General features: G+C 41.3%; 1 protein-coding gene and 1 long non-coding RNA gene across 4 annotated transcripts in view; one reads left to right on the top strand and one right to left on the bottom strand.

Annotated features, from left to right (window-relative positions):
• Positions 1 to 22,429, bottom strand: part of LOC311602687 — a 99,525-nt gene extending 77,096 nt beyond the window's left edge. For both annotated transcript variants that reach the window (XR_014780817.1, XR_014780818.1), the window contains exon 1: positions 21,951 to 22,429. This is a non-coding gene — a long non-coding RNA (uncharacterized lncRNA). The remainder of the gene's footprint in view (positions 1 to 21,950) is intronic.
• A 154-nt stretch (positions 22,430 to 22,583) lies between these two features.
• Positions 22,584 to 24,765, top strand: MID1IP1 (MID1 interacting protein 1). 2 transcript variants are annotated; one of them, XM_084791107.1, is made up of 2 exons: positions 22,584 to 22,789; positions 23,033 to 24,765. In XM_084791107.1, the coding sequence occupies exon 2, from the start codon at positions 23,282 to 23,284 to the stop codon at positions 23,831 to 23,833; it is 552 nt and encodes a 183-aa protein (XP_084647233.1). In that variant the 5' UTR covers positions 22,584 to 22,789; positions 23,033 to 23,281; the 3' UTR covers positions 23,834 to 24,765. The 2 variants fall into 2 exon arrangements, with proteins under 2 accessions (XP_084647233.1, XP_084647232.1); XM_084791106.1 differs by having other exon boundaries at positions 23,036 to 24,765.
• The last annotated feature ends 309 nt before the right edge of the window (positions 24,766 to 25,074 follow it).

Below are 25,074 nucleotides of genomic sequence, written 5' to 3' on the forward strand. Positions count from 1 at the left end.
TGTAGGTTTTCACCCTAGCATCTGGCTCCTGAGCCTTTATTGGCAAAATTTAATGATTGGGACTTATTTTGTACTTAAAACAACATTGAAGGGGGAAGAAAAGAGAGACAGAGACAGACAGACAGGCGTGCAGAGACAGATAAAGTATTAGATATACATCAAGAGGGTAGATGGGTAGCTAAATAATTATAGAAAATTTCCAACATGAAATAAGATGCAGCCAGTCAAAAATTTTAAGAAGGGATGAGAAAGATGACTTAATATATGTGCAAAGTATTTTTAAAGAAGGAAGGCACAAGTTACATAGTAGGGTTCCATTTTTATAAAGCAGACACTGATCAAGTGAAGTTACAGACATTTCTTTATCCTGTCTATGAGATACATTACACTGAGGGTCCCAATTTTATGCCCCTTTCTGTTTCTATGACTTTGCCACTGAACCACACAATTGCTTCCATCAAGAGCCAGCATATAGTTTTTCACCGATTGCTTATGTATTTAGACAGTAGGGTGTTAACAGAAGTGTCACACAAGTAGGAATAGTGCATCATTTAACTTGCCAGCTCCCACTTCCTACCTCTACATGGAATGACTGTTCTTTGTCTAGCCAACTGCCTTCCAGAAGAAGAAACACCATGATGCAGAGCTGCTGAACTCACATAGACTAACCCTGGAGGAAAGGCTGGAGCCTATCCTTAAAGTGACCAGCTGAGAGTGACCAAATATCAGTTGCATGGCTTATGAATTATAAGTTAGGTAATTACTATATTAAGTTACTCAGTTTGAGGATAATTTGTTATGCAAAATTATTAGTTGATTTCTCTCTCTCTCTCTCTCTCTCTCTCTCTCTCTCTCTCTCTCTCTCTTCCCCCTCTCTCCCTCCCTCCCTCTTCCTACCCCGTGTGTGTGTGTGTGTGTGTGTGTGTGTGTGTGTGTGTGTGTGTATGTGTATGTGTGTGTGTACAGGCATCTGTGTCTGTGAATTCTGTCTTTATAGGGTTAAGTGTGGACAAAACGAAAGGATACCTAGCAGGTTTGCCTGGGCTGTGTGGATAGTATGTATGTTGGAAAGAGATGAAAGCAAAGTCAAGCAAAATGTAAAAGCTAGATAAATCAATTTAGAAATAAGAAGACTTCTCAAAAATAAAGTTTATATAAATAAAATCCCATCTATAAGCATATACTGTGTAGTGGGTTGAACAGCATCCTCCAAAGAGACACATCCATTCTATGCACTCACATGATGTGAGCTTATTTGATATAAGGATATTTTCAGACATAATTAAGGCAACAATCCCCATATGAGGTTATCTCAAACTAACATGGACCCCTGAATCCAATCGCCAGCTCCCTATTAAGACACAATAATCAAGGAAACAGAAACAGAGGGCAAGGCCATGTGACAACAGAAATAGTGTTAAGGTGATGCACATATAAGCCACCAGAACCCGGAAGGAGAAAACCAGAATAGATTCTCCCTTAGAACCTAACAGAAGAAAAAGTATTGAAAACTTCAATTGTAACCTTTGGCCACCACAAGGTTGAGAGAATAAAGTTATGTTGTTTTAACCCACCAACGTTATGTACTTTCTTATGGCAACTCTAAAGAACTCTTATAGACTATATATGAGATATTCATCAGTCAGTATGTTGTTCAGCTGTATGTCTCAGAAAATGAAGCATGGTAGTCTAAATAAATAGAGATAAAATATTCTAATATAACAAGACAGATAAATGTAGACAGCTCTTGGCTGGTATGACTGCTCATAGATGTCATTTAGACCCAGGTTTGTGGGAGATTTGTGCTTTCTTTTCCATATGTGTGGCTATTTTCCTTATGATGATAAATGGGTCTTGCACCTGAAATATGCAGCTGATTTATTGACAGTAGGATGGAACGACAACAACGGATATCTTCCAGCATTGTTTGTCCTGTTTTACAAGGTTTATTTTTCTTGAAAACCACAGAGAAATTCCTTTTTTTTTTTTTCATTTCACTGGCCAGACATGATGTCTCCGAGCAGCAAAGTGACAGAAAATGGGTTGAATTGTCTTTCAATTTGTGTTCCGTTTTTATTTGCTTTTGTATTGTGTGTGTGGACATGCGCGTGTCCAGGTGTGGGTACACACATGAAGATAGAGCTCAAAGGACAACATCCTAGAGTCAATTCTCTTCTTCTACCGCATGGGTACTGGGGATTGAATGCAGCTCACCTGGCTCCACGGCAGGTGTATTTACTCACTGAGCCACAGCAGGACCTCAAGAGTTGGCGATTCCAGCCAGAGTAGTTTCATGGTGAGGTAGATGAAAAGTTAGGATAGACAGGCACCAAGGGTGCACAGTGAAAAATGCAGCGAGCCTCAGTTCAAAAGAAACCACAAGATAAATAAGTTGCATGGAAAGATTGCAAAGGGGAGTAGAAAGGGGGCTCAAGAACATAGGGACAATAAGATGCTGAGAAAGAAATGAAGGGATGTCTGCAGACCTCAGGGAATATGGCTAATAACAAAACAAATAGAGAAATCCAAACCACACTCATAATGGTCACAATGGATTGTGGGTGATAATGATCGTCAGTGTAGGTTCAGTGATTATAACAAATGTGCCGCAGCAGTCAGAGATGTTTCTATCAGAAGAAACTGAGGAGTGTGGACACAGTGATATTTGGAAATTGTACTTTGTATCCAGTTATTCTGACAGCCTAATATTGCTTGAGAAAAATGAAGTCTGCTTTAATACACACAATGTTGCCTGAGGGTGATGACATGGACCTTTAATCCCAGCACTCGGCAAGCAGAGACAGGTAGATCTCTGAGTTCGAGGCCAGCTTGGTCTACAAAATGAGATCAAGAATAGCCAGGGCTACAAAGAGAAACCTTGTCTCAAAAAACATACAAACATGGAGCCAAAAAAAAAAAAAAGAAAAAAGAAAGAAAGAAAGAAAGAAAGAAAGAAAGAAAACAAAACAAAAGCATGCTAATACCATCCAAGTACCCACAGATCGCTTTTAGCAAGTGTTAGCACCTTTTCCGTGATTTAAAAAAATCTTCAATAAACAAGGTCTTTTGAATTGTTCAAATTAAAGTTGGCTTCGAATCCAGCCTGGTCTAATGAATTCCAGGGCAGCCAGGGATATATAGTGAGACTATGCGTCAGGGAAAAAAGTAGTAATTATTCTTGTGAGCTGAGAGATGGCTCAGCATAACCCAGGTTTGATTCCCAGCACCCATATGGTGGCTCAGAGCCATCCATAACTCCAGTTCTGGGAGGATCTGATGTTCTCTTCAGGCCTCCTTGGGTACCAGGATAGACACACATGCAAGCAAACCACTCATACACACACATACAAACAAAGAAATCTAGAAAAAATTAAAACACAGTTGACTTAGCTGGGTGGTGGTGATGCACGCCTTTAATCCCAGCACTCAGGAGGCAGAGGCAGGCGGATCACTGTGAGTTCGAGGCCAGGCTGGTCTACAAAGTTAGTCCAGTACAGCCAAGGCTACACAGAGAGACCTTGTCTCAAAAAAAAAAACCAGTTGACTTGAAAAAGGAAAAATAGAGTAGAAATATGGGAATGTGGGAAATGTGCAATATTATTTAGACAGAGACAAAACCATAAAAGGAAAAAGAAGAGAAATTTGTAATAAAAGAATAACATGTCTAAAGTAGAAAAATACTCAATGATACAATTAAAGGAAATGATTTGGAATAAAGGAAGCCATCAATCTATAGGTTTCAAAGGTATGTCAGTTCAAGGGTGAAGCTGAGAAAGCCTGGTAAATATAATCTATGGCTCAAGTTACTCAACCTCAGTGACTATACTCACCCTTATAGACATCCACAAAACCAAGCTGGAACAACACAGGGAGGCTTCAGCCTTCTCTGCAGCACCCTTCAGCCAGTGTAGATACTGCTTTCGGACTTCTGAAGGAAAATGTGACCCAACAAAGTTCTAGCCAGCCTACATGTTGTCTGGATGGGCTTTGAAAGGTATTCTAAAATATAATAAAACAGCAAGTGTGGTCACACACACCATTAATGTCAGCATTTGGGATACAGAGGCAGGTGGATCTCTGTGAGCATATACATATATACATACATACACACATATAAACACACATCTACACATACACACACACACACACACACACACACACACACACACACACACACACACATTTGAACTAGGAAGATACCACAAAGCTCTTTTTTCAAAACCTCATCTGATGAAAAAATCCAGCTGACCAAGAGATAAAATGAACTAAGAGACTTAAGGAATGTGGGATCTGATAAAATTCAATTGAAAAAAAATTGACATGCATAAACTTAAATTAAGCAATTTAATTTAAAACATTGCAGAGGAATGGAAACCAAGTGGGGAGAAAAGTCACCAAGATTAAAATCTGCTAATCCAGGGTTAAAACAAAACAAGAGAAACAAAAACATTAAGATGGTAAAGCGAATTTTCAGTGATAAAATATGGACTTCTATTGATATGAGCTGAGTCACTGTGTTCTCTCCCCATAAAATTTCTGTGTTGAAATCCTAATAGCTAAAGTGGTTGGTAATATTACATTTGGTATTTAATTAAGTCATGAGCTCAGAAGATGAGACTGGTGCCCTTATGAGAAAAACATTCTTAATAAGATATTTTTAAAGTATGTCCTCAATTCCAATATATTGTCCAAAATCAGATGTATATTACGGATGATCCAATAGTACATGTACAAGCAGAACTAACACTTACTCCCACTCTTTTAATAGAAACAATGAGGTACAATGAAAGTTTGGAATAACTTAAACACAACACACTTACTGAGTCAAACTGTAATCAGGTTGTAGGATCTAAATAAACTTATGTTGCAATAGGAAAGTGAAAGTTTTGCCAATTTTAATTAACTATTGAGAATATGTCCTATTCCAGAGGTATTACAATATGTCTTATGTTCAATAAAATGAATATAGAATTAGAACTGAGAGATAAAGCATAAGCGAGGACAATGTTAATAAACACCCTAAAATAGAAATCATGTGGTAGATGATAAAAACCTGTTGATAACAAACAAGTTAAGCTCACTTTTATTACAGCTGCCCTCTTTCACCTGTGAGAAATGTTCTACGATCCTCAGTGGATGCTTAAAATCTCAGAGGGTTCTGAACTCTCTACATATTATCTTTCTCATATACATATACAGCTATGGTCAAGCTTAATTTATAAGTTACTGTAAGAAGATTAACTATAATAAGAAATGATGAAATAGAGCAGCAGACTATAATCAAGTAGCCAGCAAGCATGACCACTCATGAACTTGCAGACTGGCTCATTACTAGTAAAATACAGGAACTGAAACACTGTAGCCTTTCATCTGATAGCCAAGATGGATAGTTAATAAAGGAGTAAAAGAAAGGTTAGTCATAGTATGGATGAACTATGCATAGGGATGACTTGCAGCTCCAGAGGAATGGAGAGGAAGGCATGAGATTTCATAAAACTGTCCAGAATGGCAACAATTGTTATGGTGGGATTTTTTTTTCATTTAGTATTTTCCATCCATGGCTGACGAAAAGCAGTTGACTGAAAGTTTGGCCAAAAGAGGAATATTGAATGGCTGAGAAACAGTTAAAGAAATGCTCAACATCCTTAGTCATCAGAGAAATGCAAATCAAAACGACTCTGAGATTCCATCTTATACCAATCAGAATGGCTAAGATAAAACACTCAGTGTCAGCATATGCTGGCGCAGATGTGGAGAAAGGGGAACACTCCTTCAATGCTGGTGGGAGTGCAAACTAGTATAACCACTTTGGAAATCTATCTGGCACTTTCTCAGAAAACTGGCAATAGGGCTACCTCAAGACCCAGCTATTCCACTCCTTGGAATACACTCAGGAGATACTCCACCACACAACAAGGAAATATGCTCAACCATGTTCATAGCAACCTTATTTGTAATAACCAGAACTGGGAAACAACCTGGATAGCCCTCAGTTGAAGAATGGATAAAGAAACTGTGATACATTTACAATATGGAATACTATGCAGCTATTAAAAAGGAAATCCTGAAATTTGCAGGCAAATGAATGGAACTAGAAATTATCATCCTGAGTGAGTTAACCCAGACCTAGAAAGATACACATGGTATATACTCACTTATAATTGGACACTAGCCCAACAGAGATGTCCCCTGAAACTCTTCACTTAGCCGGAGATTGGGATAGATACTGGGACTTCCTACTGGGACTCTAGGTGAGAGAGGTAAGGAAGAATGTGGAAATAGAAGGATCCATAGGGTCCTAGAAACCTACAAGAAGATCATTAAGGCTGGCAGATCTGGACCCAGATAGGTCAGTTCAAACTACTGTAGCAACCGTCATGCATGCAGTCAACCAAGAACCCCTATCCAGATCAAGCCAATGGACACTACATTCTCCACAATTGTGTGGAAAGCAAGGACTAACTTTGACATGAACTCTGGCATCCCCTATATGACTACTTCCCCTTGGTGGGGAGACCTGGGACACTCACAGGAAGAGTATGCAGGCTACCAGAAAGAGACCTGACAGGCTGTGATCTTATAGTGAGGGACAAGGTCTCCTTCTCTCACAGACCTAGGGGAGGGCAATAGGATTAAAGAGGGAGGGAAGGGGAATAGGAAGATACAAGTGAGGGGACAACAAGTGAGATGTAATCTGAATAAATTACTTAAATAAAAATTAAAAAATAAAAGAAAGTTTGGAAAACAACACTATGGCCAAGAAAAGAGTATAATACAGGAGTTGTAAAACACCAAAGTAGCTGTTAGCCCAATGAGTATATAAAAGTAACAGGTAGAATCTAGTCAATGAATTATTAAAACAACTAAAGCAATCATCAGAGAAAATGTTATATTTTTAAACATCCTTCTTAACTAAATATGAAAGATGGGAACACGTGATTAGGTAACTCACCTAAGACGTCAAAAATCAGCAAAGAAAAGAGAAAAAAAGAATTGATTCATTAGATAAATACAGTTATAGCAAATAGGACAATTAAGACACTCATAGATAAATGCAATAGCAATTTCTTTCTTAGAAAAAAAACACCCCAAAGGAAAGTGTCAACAAGAAAAAGTCAAGTGTAGGGGCACACACCTTTAATCCCAGAACTCAGGGAGGCAGACGGATCTCTGAGTTCGAGGCCAGCCTTGTCTACAGAGTGAGTCCCTGGACATCCAAGGATACACAGAGAGACCCTGTCTTGAAAAACCAAAAAATAAAAACAAGAAAAAGGTTAATAAAAGCTGAAATCTACATATGAGATTAGAATGATCTATAGAGAATTTAAAAGAGTTAGAAGTAAATATTAAAAGTTAAAAAAAAAATGACCTAGCTCTATGGATCAAATGCATATTCTTTTGTAGAAGGAAATGCTTACAAACCCAAATGGACTAATATCCAAGATTAGTGTATCACTAAGTATCCTTCCAAGAGACAAAAACTTCTAAGACACAAATTTAATGTCAAGGAGTAACAATTCAGGTACTGATGTAGGAAAGAATGAAGAGAGGCATTAGGAAGAATATGGGCAGAATACCTATAAGAAGTGGCCAATACCGCAACCCTTGGGTCAGGAAAATAAGAAAGAAGAGGTTGCTGTTAGCCAAATCTAAGAGTCCATAGCAGAGGCCTTAAAATGCTCATGCTTTAGTCGTTGGCATGCCTTGCCCAACTGTTCCTGCTTATGATCAGAGCTGGGACCCAGACTTCTACAGAAAGTCACTAGTGTGGCTGCTCCATCTTAGGAGCCACCATGAGTCTGACTCTGAGATTACTAAAAGAAGATACAGACTGAACCTCCATGCTGCTGCTGGAGTGACCTGCCACTGCAATGGAAAATGACAGGAACAGAAGAAAACACGAAAGAAGCCCATCTTCCCTGAGCTCACACTTCAGTTTTCTTCCAGTTTCTCTTTCTATTGCTAACACTTGACTGAAAGCCCAGCAGGCTACAGTTGAGAAGCTGAAGTTGGCCGATTCTATTTGTGTGTGTGTGTGTGTGTGTGTGTGTGTGTGTGTGTGTGTACATATGTATGTGAGTGTGTGTCATGTTCAAATCTCTATTCATCAGTGAGACTAGGTCATAGTGAGGCTTAAAGCCCCTCTGTGAGGTTGATGCTTCTATATCACATGTTCAAGAAAGAGAATCTGCCAATGTATTAAGTGACAGTGCCCATCAAACATAATTTTTCATGTAGAAATTAGGAATGGTTGAATACTGCAAAGTCTATTAATATAATTTTCCATACTAACAGATCACAAAAGAAAAACTACTAAATCATCTCAAGAGTTGCTATCAAGACATTTGAGTGAAATTATTCTTGATTTTTAAAACCATAGGACATATTTATTAGCATCAAGCTATACTTAATACAGAAATATTTCATTCATCTAATTCAGGAATTCTCATAGGGGTCACATATCAAATATGATATCTTGCATATTAAATATTTACATTAAAATTCATAACTGTAGCAAAACTGCAGTTATGAAGTAGCAACAAAATTAATTTTTATGGTTGGGGGTCACCACAACATGAGGCACTGTATTAAAGGTTCACAGCATTAGGAAGGTTGAGAGCCACTGATCTAGTTGATATTTATTAAGCCCTTCATATATTAAACCATATATAAAGTGTTAGGTAGAAAGCAATTAATAGAAAAGACAAGTTGCCTATTTTCCTATACTCTGTTTTGTGGAAAGACAAATAAAAAATTGTATAAAGTAGTAAAGATAATAAGACTGTGATTACTATTACAAGCGATAATGGGAAGCCAGGCGTGGTGGCATATGCCTTTAATCTCAGTACTCGGGAGACAGAGGCAGATGGATCTCTGTGAGTTCGAGGCCAGCCTGGTCTACAAAGGAGTTCCAGGACAAGCAGGGCTATTATACAGAAAAACTCTGTCTTGAAAAAAAAAAGAAAAGAAAAAGAAAAAAAGATAATGGGATCCTCAATACTGCTAATGGAGTTTTGGTTTTAATAAGGTGGTTAGAAAAGACCTCTGTACTCAGGTGGTGGTGACACAAGCATTTAATGGCAGCACTTGGGAGGCAGAGGCAGGCAGATCTCTGAGTTCAAGACCAGCCAGATCAAGAGCAAGAGCCCAGCCAGCCAGAACAGCCAGGGCTACACAGAGAAACCCTGTCTCAAAAAAAAAAAAAAAGAAAGAAAGAAAAAAAGAAAAAGGAAAAACCAACCAAACAACCAAACAACAAAAAAGACAAACAGACAGAAAGAAGGAAAGAAAATATCTCTGTGATTTGTAATCTAAAGACAAAGACTAAACCAGTCATAGACAAAGTATTAATATACCAGACAAAGACACAGGCATTGAAGGTGATAGATTCAGGCAAAGTTATAGATGTGAGGCATGAAGAAGAAAGTTGTATTAGGATGATTTCCAAGTATCTGCAGTGAATCTGATACAAGTGCCACATCTGGAGAAAGGTAACATCAGTATGCAGCAGGTGTGTTAAAGTGAAAGTCTAGTTTTGGGTATGTTGAGTGTGAGATGCCTCGGAAGGATCAACAAGCGGAAGTGACGTAAGTGCCAGAATCCACCATGATGTCGAGCAAGATAAGTATTTTTTTTTCATTAATCACAAACAAGAATTTGGAAAACGGGAAAACAAGAGCTAAGGAAGGAGTCCATTTCTGGGAAAACAGTGTCAAATGAGGATTTGCAGCAGAGAGGAAGGGCAATTGGGGGGGGGGGGATGACGGCATTAAGCCTGATGCAGAGAACTGAGGAATGCTTGGGAAGTGGAAGAAACCTGCGGGAGGGGGTAGGCTATGAAGGAAAAGAGAGAGTTTGGGTAGCTGAGGAGGTGAGCAAGGAAATTTATTGTTGAGGGTGCAGTACACGTTTTATACCCAAGATCCTTGAAGTGAATTGTATCCTATAAGAACTAGCATTGGGGGCAACACTTTAAAACAAATGATTTTACTACATATTTTTCCTAGTTTACTGTGATTCCAATTTCCATATCTGATCACCTCTACAGTGTCCCTTTTTGGTGAGAAATAGAAATCTCAAACACAGTCCAAAGGGAAGTCTCAGTTTTCTCACCTCTGTCGTCTTTTGAAATCTTGACATCATCCATGCTTGTCCCTAAATAAAATGCCCTCAATTATATTGGCTCCATTTTCAAAATATACACAGAACAGAGCTCCTGATCACCACTTGCTACTTTAATCCACTTTGTTGCCTCTTTTCCGCAATTGCTCCAAGACTGCTCACCTAACTTGTCCCTTTACTCTTCAAACGTTCTCAGCCCAGAGAATAGCACAGGACTTCATCTAAAATTTAAATCAGTAATTGGTGTGCCTTTCCTCCATGCATGCCAATGATGTCTTTCCCTTGTGAAATGACAAACTTTAAGACAACTTAGAAATTCCAATAGGATCTGACCCAGTAGCCTATCTGATTTCATCTCCTAAATGCTAATCTTTGTTCCAGCCTTGCTGGTCTCTTTGCTCCTGCAAGCTTGCTTTTGCTTTAGGTAAGGCCTTTGCACTGGCCACGCCCTGTTCCTTACTTGCCCCCCCCCACTCTTACCCCATCTGCATCATTTACTTCCACTACTTCCTTTTCTGAGTTCTAAATCACTTGTTCTTTAAATACCAGTTTTCCTCAGTCTACATAGATTGAGAGATTTGCTAAAAATATTCACATTACGTATAATTAGGGATTTATGAAGTAAGAATACCGACAGTTTTCTCCATGGAGTGACACTGGGTGTATAATCACTCCAGGGCAGGCCTCATATTTAGGAATAGTTGATCAACATATACTAGATCCCACTGTTTTTTGTGTGCTTTTATTTGATTACAGTTTGGTGGGGTTTTTTTTTGGGGGGGGCTACTTTCTTCTCTTGGTTTGGGGAAGTTTTGTTCTTATATTGGGTTTTTTTTTTTGAGAAAAAACTTAAAGTTGGGTGGGTTGGGATGGAGAGAGGGCCTAGGGGAGAAAAATATGATCAAAATATATTTAAATTTAAAATTTTTAAATAATAAAAATATAATAGTAATAAATAATAATGATGACGATGATGATGATGATATGGATTAACATGGCAAGCACAGTGAGACAGTTAAAGGGGGAAAGAAAGACAGAAAATGAGAAAGAAAGGAAGTAATAAAAGAGGGAAAGAAAGAATATACTTTGAATGGGACCTAATTTGAACACTTGGTCCCCAGCTGGTAGTGCTAGTTTTGGGAGGGTGAGCCTCTGGAAGGCAGAGCCTATCTGGAGGAAGGTAGTTTATCAACATAACAAGAAAAGTGAAGCAATATAATTGAGAATCCCCCAAAATTTCAAGTTAGAAAAAAATAATCAAGTTCCCAAGTAATGTCTTACACTATAAAAGACAAATGAGTTACAAAAATGTAAATATTTCTTTTCAATTACAGTCCTCATATGCAGCATTATAACACTGCATATTAGCATAACACACAATCACAGCCAGCAACACCTTTATATTTACTACCTACTGTGGATGCTACCTTTTAACTCTATTTTGTTTGTGTTTCTTAATGCCTCGACCTCTCTTACAACCCCCAACCCTTGGTAGGAGAAAAAGAAGGTTAGAAGGGGAAGAGGGCAGAGTTTCTCTTTGACTACTTACAGATGTTTAGGGTTGTCAGGTTCTTTGGGGGCAGTACCAATCTCAGACATCAGGATAGCAAGCCGACAGCTTTCTTCCTCCTCCAACCATCTCCTTCAAGGTCCTTTCTCTGAGTGTTTTCTGACCATCTTGTCTAAGCACCCTCCTTTCTCTCTCTGGGCTCTCGTATTATTCCTCCCAGAATCCTCAGAATTAAACTATCTGCAGCTGGCAAAGACCATGCTCCTCTGCAAGCCACACAAGGCAGTTATCAGTGGACAAACTAAAAGCAGCCCCATATCCCATACTTGGGATTAAAACAAAATCATAACATAACCGGGTTGGTAAAAAAGCCAAAACTCTCATGACAACCTAACATGATCCTAGTATTCTACCAGAAATTTGTCTCACTGTCTTAGTCAGTGTTGTATTGCAGTAAAGGGATGCCAAGACCATGGACACATTTACATAAAGGAAAGCATTTAATTGGGACTTGTTTACAGTCTCAGAAGTTTAGTCCATCATCATCATTATGGTGGGGGGGAGGTGGGAGGGGGAGGGGACAGCACAACTCAGGCAAACACGCTGCTAGAGAAGTAGCTGAGTTCTACAAAAGGATGCAAAGGCAGCAGAAAGAGCCAGAGCCACTGGAGCTTGCTTGGGCTTCTGAAAACTCAAGGCCCACCTCCAGTGACACACTTCCTCCAACAAGGCCACACCTCCTAATCCTAATCCTCCTAGTCCCACTCTCTGATGACAAAGCATTCAAATACTTGAGCCTATGGGAGGGGGGGGCAGATGATAGTATTCAAACCACCACACCCACCTTAAACCCTTTCATTAACCGTGTAAGGTAGGGTGAAGGAATTGAGGCTTACAAAGGGTACATAGGGCTTCTGAGCACATAAGCCAAACAACACCAACAAAATGACAGTAATTCAGAGAGGGCTTGGTGGGATGGATGACAAACAATTATAACTTCGGCCTTTTTGCTCTTTTCATTGCATTGGGTGTAATATTCCACCCTCTCAAATAAATAGAAAGTTCATTAGAGAAATGGGTTTCTATTTAAATTTGACACACAAAATTACTCAAATGTTTCTATGGTGCTTTTTGTGGGTGTGTCATAATAAAACATTATCAATCTAGGTATGAAACCAATGAATGAATAAGCAAAATAAATGTAACAATGGTCTTTATAAGAATGCAGAACTGGGGCTGGAGAGATTGCTCAGTGGTTAAGAGAGCCAGCTGTACTTCCAGAGGCCTTGAGTTCAATTCCCAGCACCCACATGATGGCTCAGATATTATTATCTGTAATAATCTGATGCCCTCTTCTGTCATGCAAAAATGCATGCAAATAGAGCATTCATATGTATATATATACACATATTTTAAAAAAGAGAATGAAGAATTGATCTTTTACTTTGTATAATGATTCTTTTTTCTGTTTTCTTAATTTATTTTATCATCTTATATATAGTGTCATGTAGATGAACATGACTTCTTTCTACACATTGTTTTTTGAGTATATGGAACAGCATTCCAAAATAGTTAGGAAGTCAAAGTGCTTTATATTCCCACTTGTCATAAGATTTTAATTTCTGGCCCCAAGAGGAAAGAAAGGAGATAGTAGGTGAAAAAAGGAGAAGTAAAGAAAGCGGAGAAGAGCTGGAAAGGGAGAAATGGAGAATAGGAGAGAGAAGGGGGGATTGACTGTTCACTGTCTAGAAGATCTTGGAGCTGCGTTTTAGAAGGCAGTCAAATAATTGCCTTATACTTAAACAGACAAGCAAAAAGGAGAGAATTTGACTAAACATGGCATTAGGTAGTAGTAACTCAAATACTCTCATTTCTAGCCACGAAGGCATTGCACAAATGGTACAAAGAAATGTGAAACACTTGAACCAATTGGTTGAATGTATGAAAGTTATGGTCCCAGCAGTAGGTCAAGAACAACATTATAAAAGCAGCTGACCTGGCTGTTAGAATGGCAGCAAATTTGCTTCAACTTCGATATAATGAAGCAGAATGTGTTGCCTGAAATTAAATGAAAAAAAAAAAAAACCTGAGAATACAATGAACAAACACTAAACCTTGGTTTAGGATTTCTCAATTTAAAACATATTACAGAGTCCCCAAAATCTTCAATTTGGAATATTCTGGATTCTGCATCCTAAGTGCTGTGATTCAGATCATCTCCTTCTGGTAAAGGAAGAGATTAAACGGGAGTGATGTGCTTTACTATCTGGCCACAGTATTCTGTTTTCCCCCATCTTACTTAACAGATTTTTGCTAAGCAAATCAAAGTTGCTCTTTCTGAAAACCAAGATCCAATTACTACATAAATCACTCCAGCAATCCCACTTAGATTTGCAACTCGTGTGACTCAGAATTGAAAAGATATTTGAATCTGTCCAGAAGAAACCAAGGGATCATTTCTATGGACAACGTGTAGTACCAGATAAATATTTACAACAAATACTGCTGAACAAATTATGCTACACATGAATGTTTTTATAATCCTGGCCAAGATAATCACTCACTTTGCACCAAATGAAATTACACAAGGCACTCAGCGTTTTCAAAAATGGAAAGTGTGTTTTCTTGCTTAATATTTTTTCCAAGAACAAAATTATAATTAGAGTAAAATCAAAGTACCCATTAATGGCATACTCATAAATTTATTTTCAAATTTCTACTAGTTGTGGAATCATTTAGGGGACAAAGAAACTGATCATGTGTTCCAGTTAGATTTTGGTCTGCCCAAGAGTAATGCTAACACAAAATGCAATCTTTGTAAACTAAGTTGGCTAAGATACCGTGCGCATTGCAACCTAGCTAAAAGCTTACATAGATAGTGTAGGCCTCTGATCGCATTTAGGGGATAGATGAAGGCATAGGGAAAGTCACAACTCCAGTAATGTACTCTGTGTGTGTGTGTGTGTGTATGTGTGTATGGGTGTGTTAAAAGGAGAGACTTCACAGAAAGGATAACCAATATCAGATATTTCTAGGTATTTCCAATCATAAGCAAGCAATCAGAGTGACAAAGGTGAACAGCCATACATAAATGTGCTATACAAATGAATACTTAGAAATAACATTTAGGGGGTTGTAGAAAAACATTCATTTACTAGTATCACCTCCAAGAATGTCATCTCTCTAACACTAAGGTGTAAAAGCCAATAAGAATCATAATTTTCCTCTCTATGGTAGTGAGGATGGAACCTAGAGTTTCACACATACCAGTTAAGGGCTCTACCACTGAACTACATGCCTTGCCAGACTTTCCATATTGTAGGTGACAGGATCAGAACACAATAAGCATGGCTTCGTCAGCCACAGTGCCCCATGGCTTGAATCCCAGCACCCATGGGCAGAAGCAGGTGGATCTCTATGAATCTGTGGCCAGCCAGGTTACAAAGCGAGTCCAGGACAGCCAGAGCTGCACAGTGAAACCCTGTCTTGAAACCCATCCACCCTCAAAGAAAGAAGGATGGCCCATACTATGGTTCCACAGGTCAGAGAGCTTACTATTTTTCTACTTTCATTTTAGTTCAGGTCAGTTTTACCCTCCAAATACTGAGAGCATGGGATCGCAAATTACAGCAGTAGGTTCAGTTGCCTGTTCCCTTTGCCCTGCTTTCCCCAACTCCCACCGAGAATCATGCACGGAAAAAAATTAATCAAGCATAATATATACCGGAAAAAAAAACCATTCCATCAAATGTGTCAGCTTGACACATTTTCGCAGATTGAAACACACCCATTTGACAAGCATCTACAGCCTGCTGAAGAAATGGAACATTGTTTTATTGTTGTTGTTTGTGTTGTTTTGAGACACGGTCTTGCCATGTAACTGAGTGGCCTAAGCTGACCTTGTGGACAAAGATGACCTTGAACTCACAGAGATCTACCTGCCTCTGCCTCTTGAGTTCTGAGGTTAAAGGGATGTATCACCAAAACCTGGTTCATACATACTACTTTTTAAAAAAATGTCAAAAATCAACTAAGTTGATTTTTTTTTGGTAGTAAGTGAAATGGTACCGAAAGAAAACATGAACTCAAGAAAAGAGACTTTGCTATAGAAAACATCAATCCCTAAAGGTCCTTCTAAGCCAAGAAAAAAAAAACATCTGAAAAATAGTGAGCTCTTAATATCTTCCTTTTTAAACTGGCTCAATTTGGTTTTAGACGTCACTGACAACAGTAAAATTTGATGAACTCTGCTGCTATCCCTCTATCTTTGAATTCTGTTGCATTTATTACTTAGTTTACTTAGGGTTTAAAATATTTACTCTTTTTTTTTTTTAAGACAGAGTTTCTCTGTGTAACCCTGGCTGTCTTGGACTTGCTTTGTAGACCAGGCTGGCCTCGAACTCACAGAGATCTGCCTGCCTCTGCCTCTCTGAGTGAGTGCTGGGATTAAAGGCGTGCGCCACCAGCACCCAGCAAAATATTTACTTTTTGATCTGCAACCTTAGTACCCACACTGGTTATTCTCATCCTAATTGGTTTCAATTACCATGATCCTTTTCTTGAGAGCTTCCCTGTTCCTCTTTTGATTCAGCTGTTGCTGTTGATGCGCTGGCAGAAATTTATCACTAAGGTTTTCAAGAAGAATCCTCGGTTCATGTCTGAGAATGCTGAACTGTCGATTTGTACTTCGATAGTCTTCAATCACAGTCTTTCTTATTGCTCCATTTGTGTGTCTTCTCCACAGAATGAGTCTCCCTACCCTACCACAGTTCTGTTGACTTCTTTTCTTGTCTGAATATTAATTTTTCCTTGAATTTGAAAAAGGCAATGAGCTTGTATTGCCTCTTTTCTGAATAAATTTAACGAATACTCAGCATGTCTATTAAACATGTAAATGAGCAATTTTTTTCAAGGATATCTTTCTGTTCCTTTCCTTCTTTTTCTTGTAAAATTTATTTTCATTTTCTCTCTCTCTCTCTCTCTCTCTCTCTCTCTCTCTCTCTCTCTCTCTCTCTCTGTGTGTGTGTGTGTGTGTGTGTGTGTGTGTGTGTGTCTGGGATTGTGAATACAGGTACTTTCAGAGCCCAGAAAAGGGCATTGGAACCCCTGAAGGTGCTGTTACAGTTAATTGTGAGCCCCTTGATGTAAGTGCTGGGACTCGGCAAGGATAGTACATACTCTTAACTGCTGAACCATCTCCCCTCCCCCCCATTTGTATATTCTACCACATTCCCTGAGCCTCTTGTCCACAAACATCCATTATTCTTAAATTATGATCTTTGTCTTCCATAGTAGTTTTCTTAACTCTTTTTGTTTATTTGTTCATGCATTTCCATGAACTCCTGTGTCTCTTACAGTTGTCTGTACTCTATCGTAACTAATGGTTTGGCATGTCTGTTTTGCTCTTTGTTGCTTCCACTTAGTTTATTAGCTTTGTAGTAATGTTTTGATTCAACGTCTGCTTCTTTAACATGGCACTTTCATTTTATAAATCTTCCGGAGGATTTATTATTTTGCTACTCTTATCAAATTCTTCTATAGTTATTTTTTCTGTGGGTCACGCTTTTGTCCAGACTTATTTGCTGTCAATTTTAGCCTATTAATTTTGCATCCTACTTTGACCTCTTACTCATGATTATGAGATTAGCCTATGCATTCTCTCTGGACAGTCTAATAAAATGAAGGTGAATTCTCTAGACTACAGCATCTGGGTTTAGTTTCTTTCATTATTTGAGTCAGAAAAATAAATTATTTATAAGATCCTTACTGTTGGAACATTTGAATGTGTCCACTGGGATATATATATACACACACACACACACATATAATACTATACTCTCAACAAAATGCAAATAAATATATGTCAGAGCTTGAACATATGACATGGATAATTATATCTTTACTTCCTATGTTAAGTTTATGTTCCAGATTTTCAAGCTTTGAATTTGATTTCAGAATTTAAGTTAACCAAAATGTCACCCATCAAAATAAAAAAGGAACATTCTCATTTTTTTTTTAAAGTAGATCTTGGTATTTGAAGAAACGCAATAATTAATTTTATTTTATTGTTTTAATTTTTAGTTTTAATTTTTTGAGATGTATAATTTCATCATTTCCCTCTTCCCTTCCTCTATGAAAGCTCTCCCATGTCTTTGCTCTCTTTAAAATTCATTGGCTTTTTTTACATGAGTTGTTGCTATATATATGTGTTTGTATGTGTATAAAAGTTCCTATATAGCATTTAAAAACTTACAATGGGTTTTGCTCTTTTTGCTGGCTATACTCAAATTGAATGCATCTTTTTCTATGTAGAATCCTCAAATAAGTAGAATTACTGAGACTGAAATACAAGTTACTTTTAAAAATTGTCAGCTTTCCCTGAACTCAGAATTTCTATCATGACACTATTTCTGGTTTGTGTGTGTGTGTGTGTGTGTGTGTGTGTGTGTGTGTGTGTGTGTGTGTCCACAGAGGCCAGAAGAGTGTATTAGAACCCTCTTGAACTGGAGTTACAGGTAGTTGTGAGTCACCTGATGTGGGTGCTGGGTTCCGAACATGGATCCTATGGAAGAGTAGCAAATGATCTTAAGCACTGAGCCATCTCTCCAGGCCCTATTTCTAGTTAATATCCTGTGACAGTGGTTCGTTTGTAATGGTACAAAGATACTTTCTAACTCTGTAAGAAGGAAGCTGGCCATTAACTTGAGAGCTCAGTAAAACACTTAGCAAGGTCTCTCATACTCTTCTGTCTACCGGATGGTGGTACAATTAATATGATATCTCCAGATGTTTAATGGCACTTTGCCCTTTGTGCAGTGCTCATAGGCACCCATTTACCAGTAGCTTGGATGACTACACTGAACAGTTATCAGACATGTGGGTAATATCCAAGTGTATTAGAGCATCAAATCCACATCTACACTACTAAAACATGCTGGAGCAATGATCCAAGCTCTACTTAGGTAATAGTAATAGAAAGTTTTATGTTTTGGTCCACAAAGGTCTCTACTGCTCAGGAATAGAGTACACAAATGTTGTTGTATATGTAACAACATACCAGTGTAAACATTAAGACCAGGCCATTAAATGCTGGACAACATTGTAAGAAGTCTGTATTTGTTAGGTAATAAAAGAGCATTGGCTCTAGCAATGAAGAATTCCGTCTAGAAAAGTTGCGCTTCACAATAAAATAGGTTCCTTTTGTTCCAGGTAAGGTGGTACTTGGAATGAGGCCCAGATATGAAACTTACAGACAAACCCAAACAACTTCCGAAGAAAGTGACCAGAATGAGTGAGCAACTCACCCAAAGGCATCAATTGCTACAAGAACCAAAGGTAACTGTCTCGAGGAAGACAACTGCTAGAACCAAACACCCACCGTGTGCCTCATGGCTTTCTGAAGAGTTCCCAAACCTTTGGCCTGATGCTGGAGGATGAGGAGCACAAGAACATAGGCCAGGGTGACCACTTGGTGGAGATGTTGTGACCCATTTCAGTAGAGACAAATGGTTGGACTACATGGCCTTTCAAAGGAGAGTGCAATTGTATTTCCAGGGCAGTTTTCATGAAGCTATGGCTTCTGAATTCCATATCAATGTGATCAAGGCTCTCTATTGTCTTGTCTTGGGTTGGTTTCTAGCCTTAAAATACCACTTTCTGTTCGGCCCTGAGCCAGACCTTTTATTTCTCCAGTCCTCCCCCTTCCACCCTGTTTACTTTTGGTCACGACTTTGCTTAGCAATTTCTGTTCACGTTTTAAATGCCCGCTTTCCTAAGCCATCAAGGAGGCACAACAGGAAGGGTAATTTGTGAATTGTCCGGGCAGGGGGGTGGGGGCGGGGAGGGTTCCAGGGGGATGATGAGCCAGCCAAGCATCATTTCCTGGTTACTGATTAAAGTCAGGAAGAAATTCTAACATTCAGCATTTAAGATCTCCTGAGTTAGAGCTTTGGAAAAAGGAGAGCAGGTGCAGTCTCTGGCCAAGCTTCTAACAGGAATCTAGCACACTGGTTAGAAAAATAGAGACCAGGGCACCTTGCCTTAAGCCGGCACTCAAAAGCCATTTACCCAACTGATGATCAGTATGGTTCTCATTAGGCAAAATGAGTCCTGGACAGCTGGGAGCTTTTAGTCAGTTACAGATCGAGATAGGGAAGGTGCCTGGAGCAACTAGTGAAGCTGCCTACTTTTTACTGGGCCTGGCCCAACCCGTTTAGTACCCATGTGACCCCCGGGAATCGTTTTTTATTTTTTTATAACCTTGCATTAGGGGAAAACTGGCTGCAGGCCGGTTGCCAGGGACGCCTGCCATCAGCTCTTCCGAGCCGGGTTAAAGAGGACACTTGGGGGGGAGGGGTCTGTGGCTTCTGAGTGGCTAGGGCCAAAGGTTCATTTGCATAAATCTCTCGGAAGCTTCCTGATTGGCTGGGTCAGGAGGGGTGGCGGTGGGGTGATTCCAAGGGCCAGAAGCTCTGGCCTGAGGACCTTTTCGTTCTGGAGTTACCCGGTGGGTGTGAGTTATTGTGTGGGCAGGGGGAGCTGGGAGGCCCGGTTTGGGAAGTTTTGCTAGCAGGTGCATGAGCCATCATCTGGCAGACTTTAAGAAATATGTAAGAACAGCCACTGAGAGTCAAGACACTGGAGGAGCCAGACGGAAGGAAGGAAGTTGATCCAGAGGAAGGATGGAAGGCAAAGGGAAGGGGCTAGGGGCTTTCGCCCAGGCTGGGCTTCTTTTTTAAAGAGAAACTGCTAGGCAGTTTGGATTTGCGTTTTCTATGAGCTATTAATCACATTGTTGGTACTAAGTAGCAGAGAAAAGGAGGCAGGATTCCAGCATTTAATAACTCCTTTTCATCAAGGTGTATACTTGAACTATCCAGAGGGTCTGGGTCTGAGATGGGGCCAAAATACATTGTAAGTTATGAGGGAAAAAAAAGTCAACTGATGGAAACCAGGCAATTTGTCTTTCCAAAGCTCTCCTCCTTGGATCTCATTTGGCATAAAGGGTTAAGCCTGGACTGTTTTATACTCTCCTGTGCCTATGTGGTGGGGGTGGGGGCCCTCTCTGGTTCCTCTTAGCCCAGTTCCCTATTTTCTTAAGGGTTAAGACTCTCCATATAAAATACCTCTAGATTATGATGAAACCTTATAGCAAGTACAAGTAATCTTTGGACTTTATAATGCACGCAATGAGAGTTTTACCTTCATTATCTCATTGAACCCTGACAAAAGCCGTTGCCATGATCCAAGTAGTTTCTTTTTATTGCTAAGGAAACATGGGAAAAATTCCTCACAGGGGAGACAGACACTCCATTTTGTTGACAAAAGGGAGGGTGGAAAAGTTGATCGGGTTTACATCATAATGCATCTTTCCCCCTCCAGTCGGTCGGTCTTTCCACAGAGCTGCTTACCTCTCTGGTGGGCAGATACCATTATTTCACTTTTAAAAGAACATGGGATAGTGAGGCAGAAGGATGAAAAGTTCAGCTCTAGCACTAGTTCCAAAATCAATCTGGCTGGAAGGAACCTTGTCTCCAGAAACACACACACACACACACACACACACACACACACACACATACACCAAAGAAAGCATGGTCTAGAACTAGTGCACCACATGAAGAGTCCCCAGATTGGGTCCTAGGGTCACCAATGATTTTTCCATGTCTGTTTATCAGCCCTTGTTACACAAAGTCAGCCGCTCTTCACAATTAGGAAGAAACACGCGTTTTGAGTGACAGTAGGTCCTTCAAGAAAGAGAAACACATGCAAAGGTGTTTCTCCTTGTTTGAGGGGGAGGGGGTCACTTTTGTACCACAGGGCAATGGTGTTCTATAACCTCCCTCAGAGACTTGGGTGGAAAGAAACCTAAAATTAGAAGCCTGAGTCATAATTATCTGTAGGAACGTAAGGGTAGGCTGGAGGATGCGGAATGTGGCAAAGGAAGTGAGCTAGAAAACGAGTATAGGCTGCAGGCTGGAAACCCTCAAGTTTCAAGTGTAAAACATTTGAAAGTTACATCCACGGATGTGCCACACAGCTCAGGCCTTATTAAGTAACCCTTGCTTAAGAACTAGCTTTTGAAAGGAGCACTTGACACACACTCCAGAAATTTATTGGATACACTCCCATTTTTTTCTCTTAAATGATGAGATACACCCAACACCTGGCCTAACCTCTGGCACCTTCTCCTAGTCTTTTTGATAACCAAAAGGCCACAAGGTTCAAGTTCGCAGCCCATCACCACGCGCTCTGATCTCTTGTGGGGGGGGGGGGGGGGAAACATCTGTAGATCAGATGACAAGGGTGCTATTCATACCTGGCAGCATTCATAAGAAACAGTGGGGAAGACTCTACCAAGAGGGAAGCAAAAGCATCAGCACTGGGATCCCCCAGCCGCTGACCACGACCAGGATCGTGGAGGAAGCACTTGGTGTCCACGTGCATCCGGCATGTCCTGCTACTCTTACATAATAGTCCCAGTACGGAGTCAGGCCAGCTGTGAGTCCCTCTTACCCGACTTCTAATAATATATCCGAAGCTAAATTTCCGGGCTGCAGCTTCTCTAGGTTCGGGATTGAGGGGTTCTTTTGCAACGCGGACACACAAGCATTCCGGTCATCCCACCCAGCGAGTGCGCGCCAAACCCGCCCAGCCCGCGCGCGCCAGTCCGCCCTCTGGTTTGGACGGCGGCTCCTTGGGCTCAGTGCCTCGCCCTCCCTTCCCCCCCCCCCCCCCCCCCCCCGCCAGCTTGCTCTGGGCTTGGTGCTGGGGCGCGGCTGCTCCATCCTCCCACCCCTACCCTGCCTTGTCCTGCTGGGTCGCCCAGCCTTAGCCCGGGTATCAGGCGAGAGGCGGAGCTGCCCGGCGTGCCCCGCCCCCGCGGTGGAAAGGGCTGGGCGAGTGTTACTCGCGGTCAGGGCTGGGACCTTTTATCTGTGCTGCTGGAGGAGGGAGGAGGAGGAGACATCAGGGGTGGTCCTGGGCGCCAGGGACACCTTTCCGGGACTATAAATTGAGCACCTGGGATGGGCAGGGGACTGAAGCAGCCACCGCCTTCCACACCCGCAGTCCGATCAGTGACCGCAGCAGCGCCCTTGGGCAACCACAGTCTGCAACGCAAACACTGAGAACCAGGGGAATCTCGCAGTGTAAGAGGTGGGTGTCCCGGCCCTTTGGCTACCCCGACTAATATGGTTGCTTTCGCTTAGGTTTTAGAAGGGAGAAACGGGAGTATCCGGGCTAGGGGAATTCCTTTCTCCTTTTTTCTCAAAAGTCCTCTGTTAGCATTGGAGGAGGTGATACTGCCTGGTCCCAGGGAGCCACCCTGGCGCCGTCTTTGGGGGGTACCGGGCACCCTAACTGGGTGGGTAATTAGTTCTTGTGTCTCTGTCTCCCAAGCAGGTCAAGACTAGACCCCACCACCCACCGTCATTGCGAGTCAAAGCTGGGAGCAGCCGCGCATCAGGAAGGGCTGGGCTGCGACAGGAACCAGAGTTAAAGAGGGCGGAGAAGGATCTGGGAATCCCGCCACACCAGCTACAAGCAGGCTCCCGGCATCAGCGTCTGAGAGTGCTTGAAGGCGGGCATCGCCAGCGGTCTATCTCGGTGCATCAGCGTTCACCGTGTTTCGGAGCCCACTCGGCCACCATGATGCAAATCTGCGACACTTATAACCAGAGGCACTCGCTCTTTAACGCCATGAATCGCTTCATTGGCGCGGTGAACAACATGGACCAGACAGTGATGGTGCCCAGTCTGCTGCGCGACGTGCCCCTGTCCGAGCCGGAGCTAGACAACGAGGTCGGTGTGGAGGTAGGCAGCAGTGGCAGCTGCCTGGAAGAGCGCACGACCCCTGCCCCCAGCCCGGGCAGTGCTAATGGGAGCTTTTTCGCGCCCTCCCGGGACATGTACAGCCACTACGTGCTGCTCAAGTCCATCCGCAACGATATCGAGTGGGGAGTCCTGCACCAGCCGTCGTCCCCGCCGGCCGGGAGCGAGGAGAGCACCTGGAAGTCCAAGGATATCCTAGTGGGCCTGAGTCACTTGGAGAGCGCAGATGCCGGCGAGGAAGATCTGGAGCAGCAGTTCCACTACCACCTGCGTGGGCTGCACACCGTGCTCTCCAAACTTACCCGCAAAGCCAACATCCTCACCAACAGATACAAGCAGGAGATCGGCTTCAGTAATTGGGGCCACTGAGGCGGGGCTATCCCCACTGCCCAGCACCCTCTCGGGCCGGCTCTCCCACCCCTCTCTTTTCCTCCAAGCTATTTTCTTCCTGGTTGTGGGGCGCTAAGGGCACACTGTAAAACTGGGCTGTGTACGTGGGGGAGGGGGGATTGTGTTGAGAAGAGGGCCTCATCGCGAGAGCAAAGGAAAGTAGTCGCCAGAGAAGGGGGTTCAAAGACCTCTGGAGGGGGTCTACTCTGTGTTGGTGGGAATGAGACTGGGCCAACGTCCTTCATTCAGCCTGTGCCTTTCTTGGGGTTTCTTTTCTGTGTTTTCTTTTTTTTCCCCTTCCGGAAGAGAAGGGCCTGAGAAAGGGCCATGCCAGGGCACAGCACGGGGTTGCCACACTTGGGAGGGCAGCTTCAAGCTGGGTGCTCTGGGAGGCGGGGCACAGCCTCTTGCCTGCCCTGCTTTGAGCTGCAAGAGGAGGCCCTGGCGTTGCTAGGATTGCGTCAGTTTTCCTGTTTGCACTATTTCTTTTTGTAACAGTGACCCTGTCTTAAGTATTTCAAATGTCTTTGCTTTGAAACTTCGTCGATTCCATTGTGATAAGCGCACAAACAGCACTGTTGGTAACCGGTACTACTTTATTAATGATTTTCTGTTACACTGTACAGTAGTCCTGTGGCACCCCATCCTTTTCACACCACCCCTCCCCCACCCCGTGTGTGTAAACTGGCGGGTGCGCCAGCTAGGATGAAGCTTGCCACTCGGTCAGCAAAAATGACATTATTATGAGAAAGTGGATTTATCTAAAGTGGAACCAACTGACATTCTGTCGTGTCATAACGCAGAATGATGAAGGGTTCCACTGTTGTTTTATGTCTTGTTTATTTAAAACTTTTTTTAATCCAGATGTAGACTATATTCTAAAAAAATAAAAAGCAGATGTGTTAACTAAACTGGATAAGCGTGTGTGTTGCTCTTTAACCCACCAATGAGTGGCCAAATCATTAAAAATAAATTTCCTTTATTTCACTGATGTTAAGCATTATTTTCTCATAGTTCCAGTTGGTGGGTAATCTTCTCTACAACTATTTAGTTTTGACAAGCTACTGTTCTAATTCAGTTCCAAGATAGAATCAAATACCCTAACAAGATGTTTATAAATATTCACAGTATTTGTGAAAGTACGTATATTGTATCTTTCAACCAATTTGACTAGCTTATCACAATGCTTAGTTGAAGCATTTTGAAGTTTAAAAACTGAA

Source organism: Acomys minous (genome assembly GCF_964271855.1).
Source record: "Acomys minous genome assembly, chromosome: 7".
NCBI classification, from domain to species: Eukaryota; Metazoa; Chordata; class Mammalia; order Rodentia; family Muridae; genus Acomys; species Acomys minous.

Coding starts and splice junctions, on each gene's coding strand:
- MID1IP1 (XM_084791107.1), top strand. CDS start 23,282: ATGATGCAAATCTGCGACACTTATAACCAGAGGCACTCGCTCTTTAAC.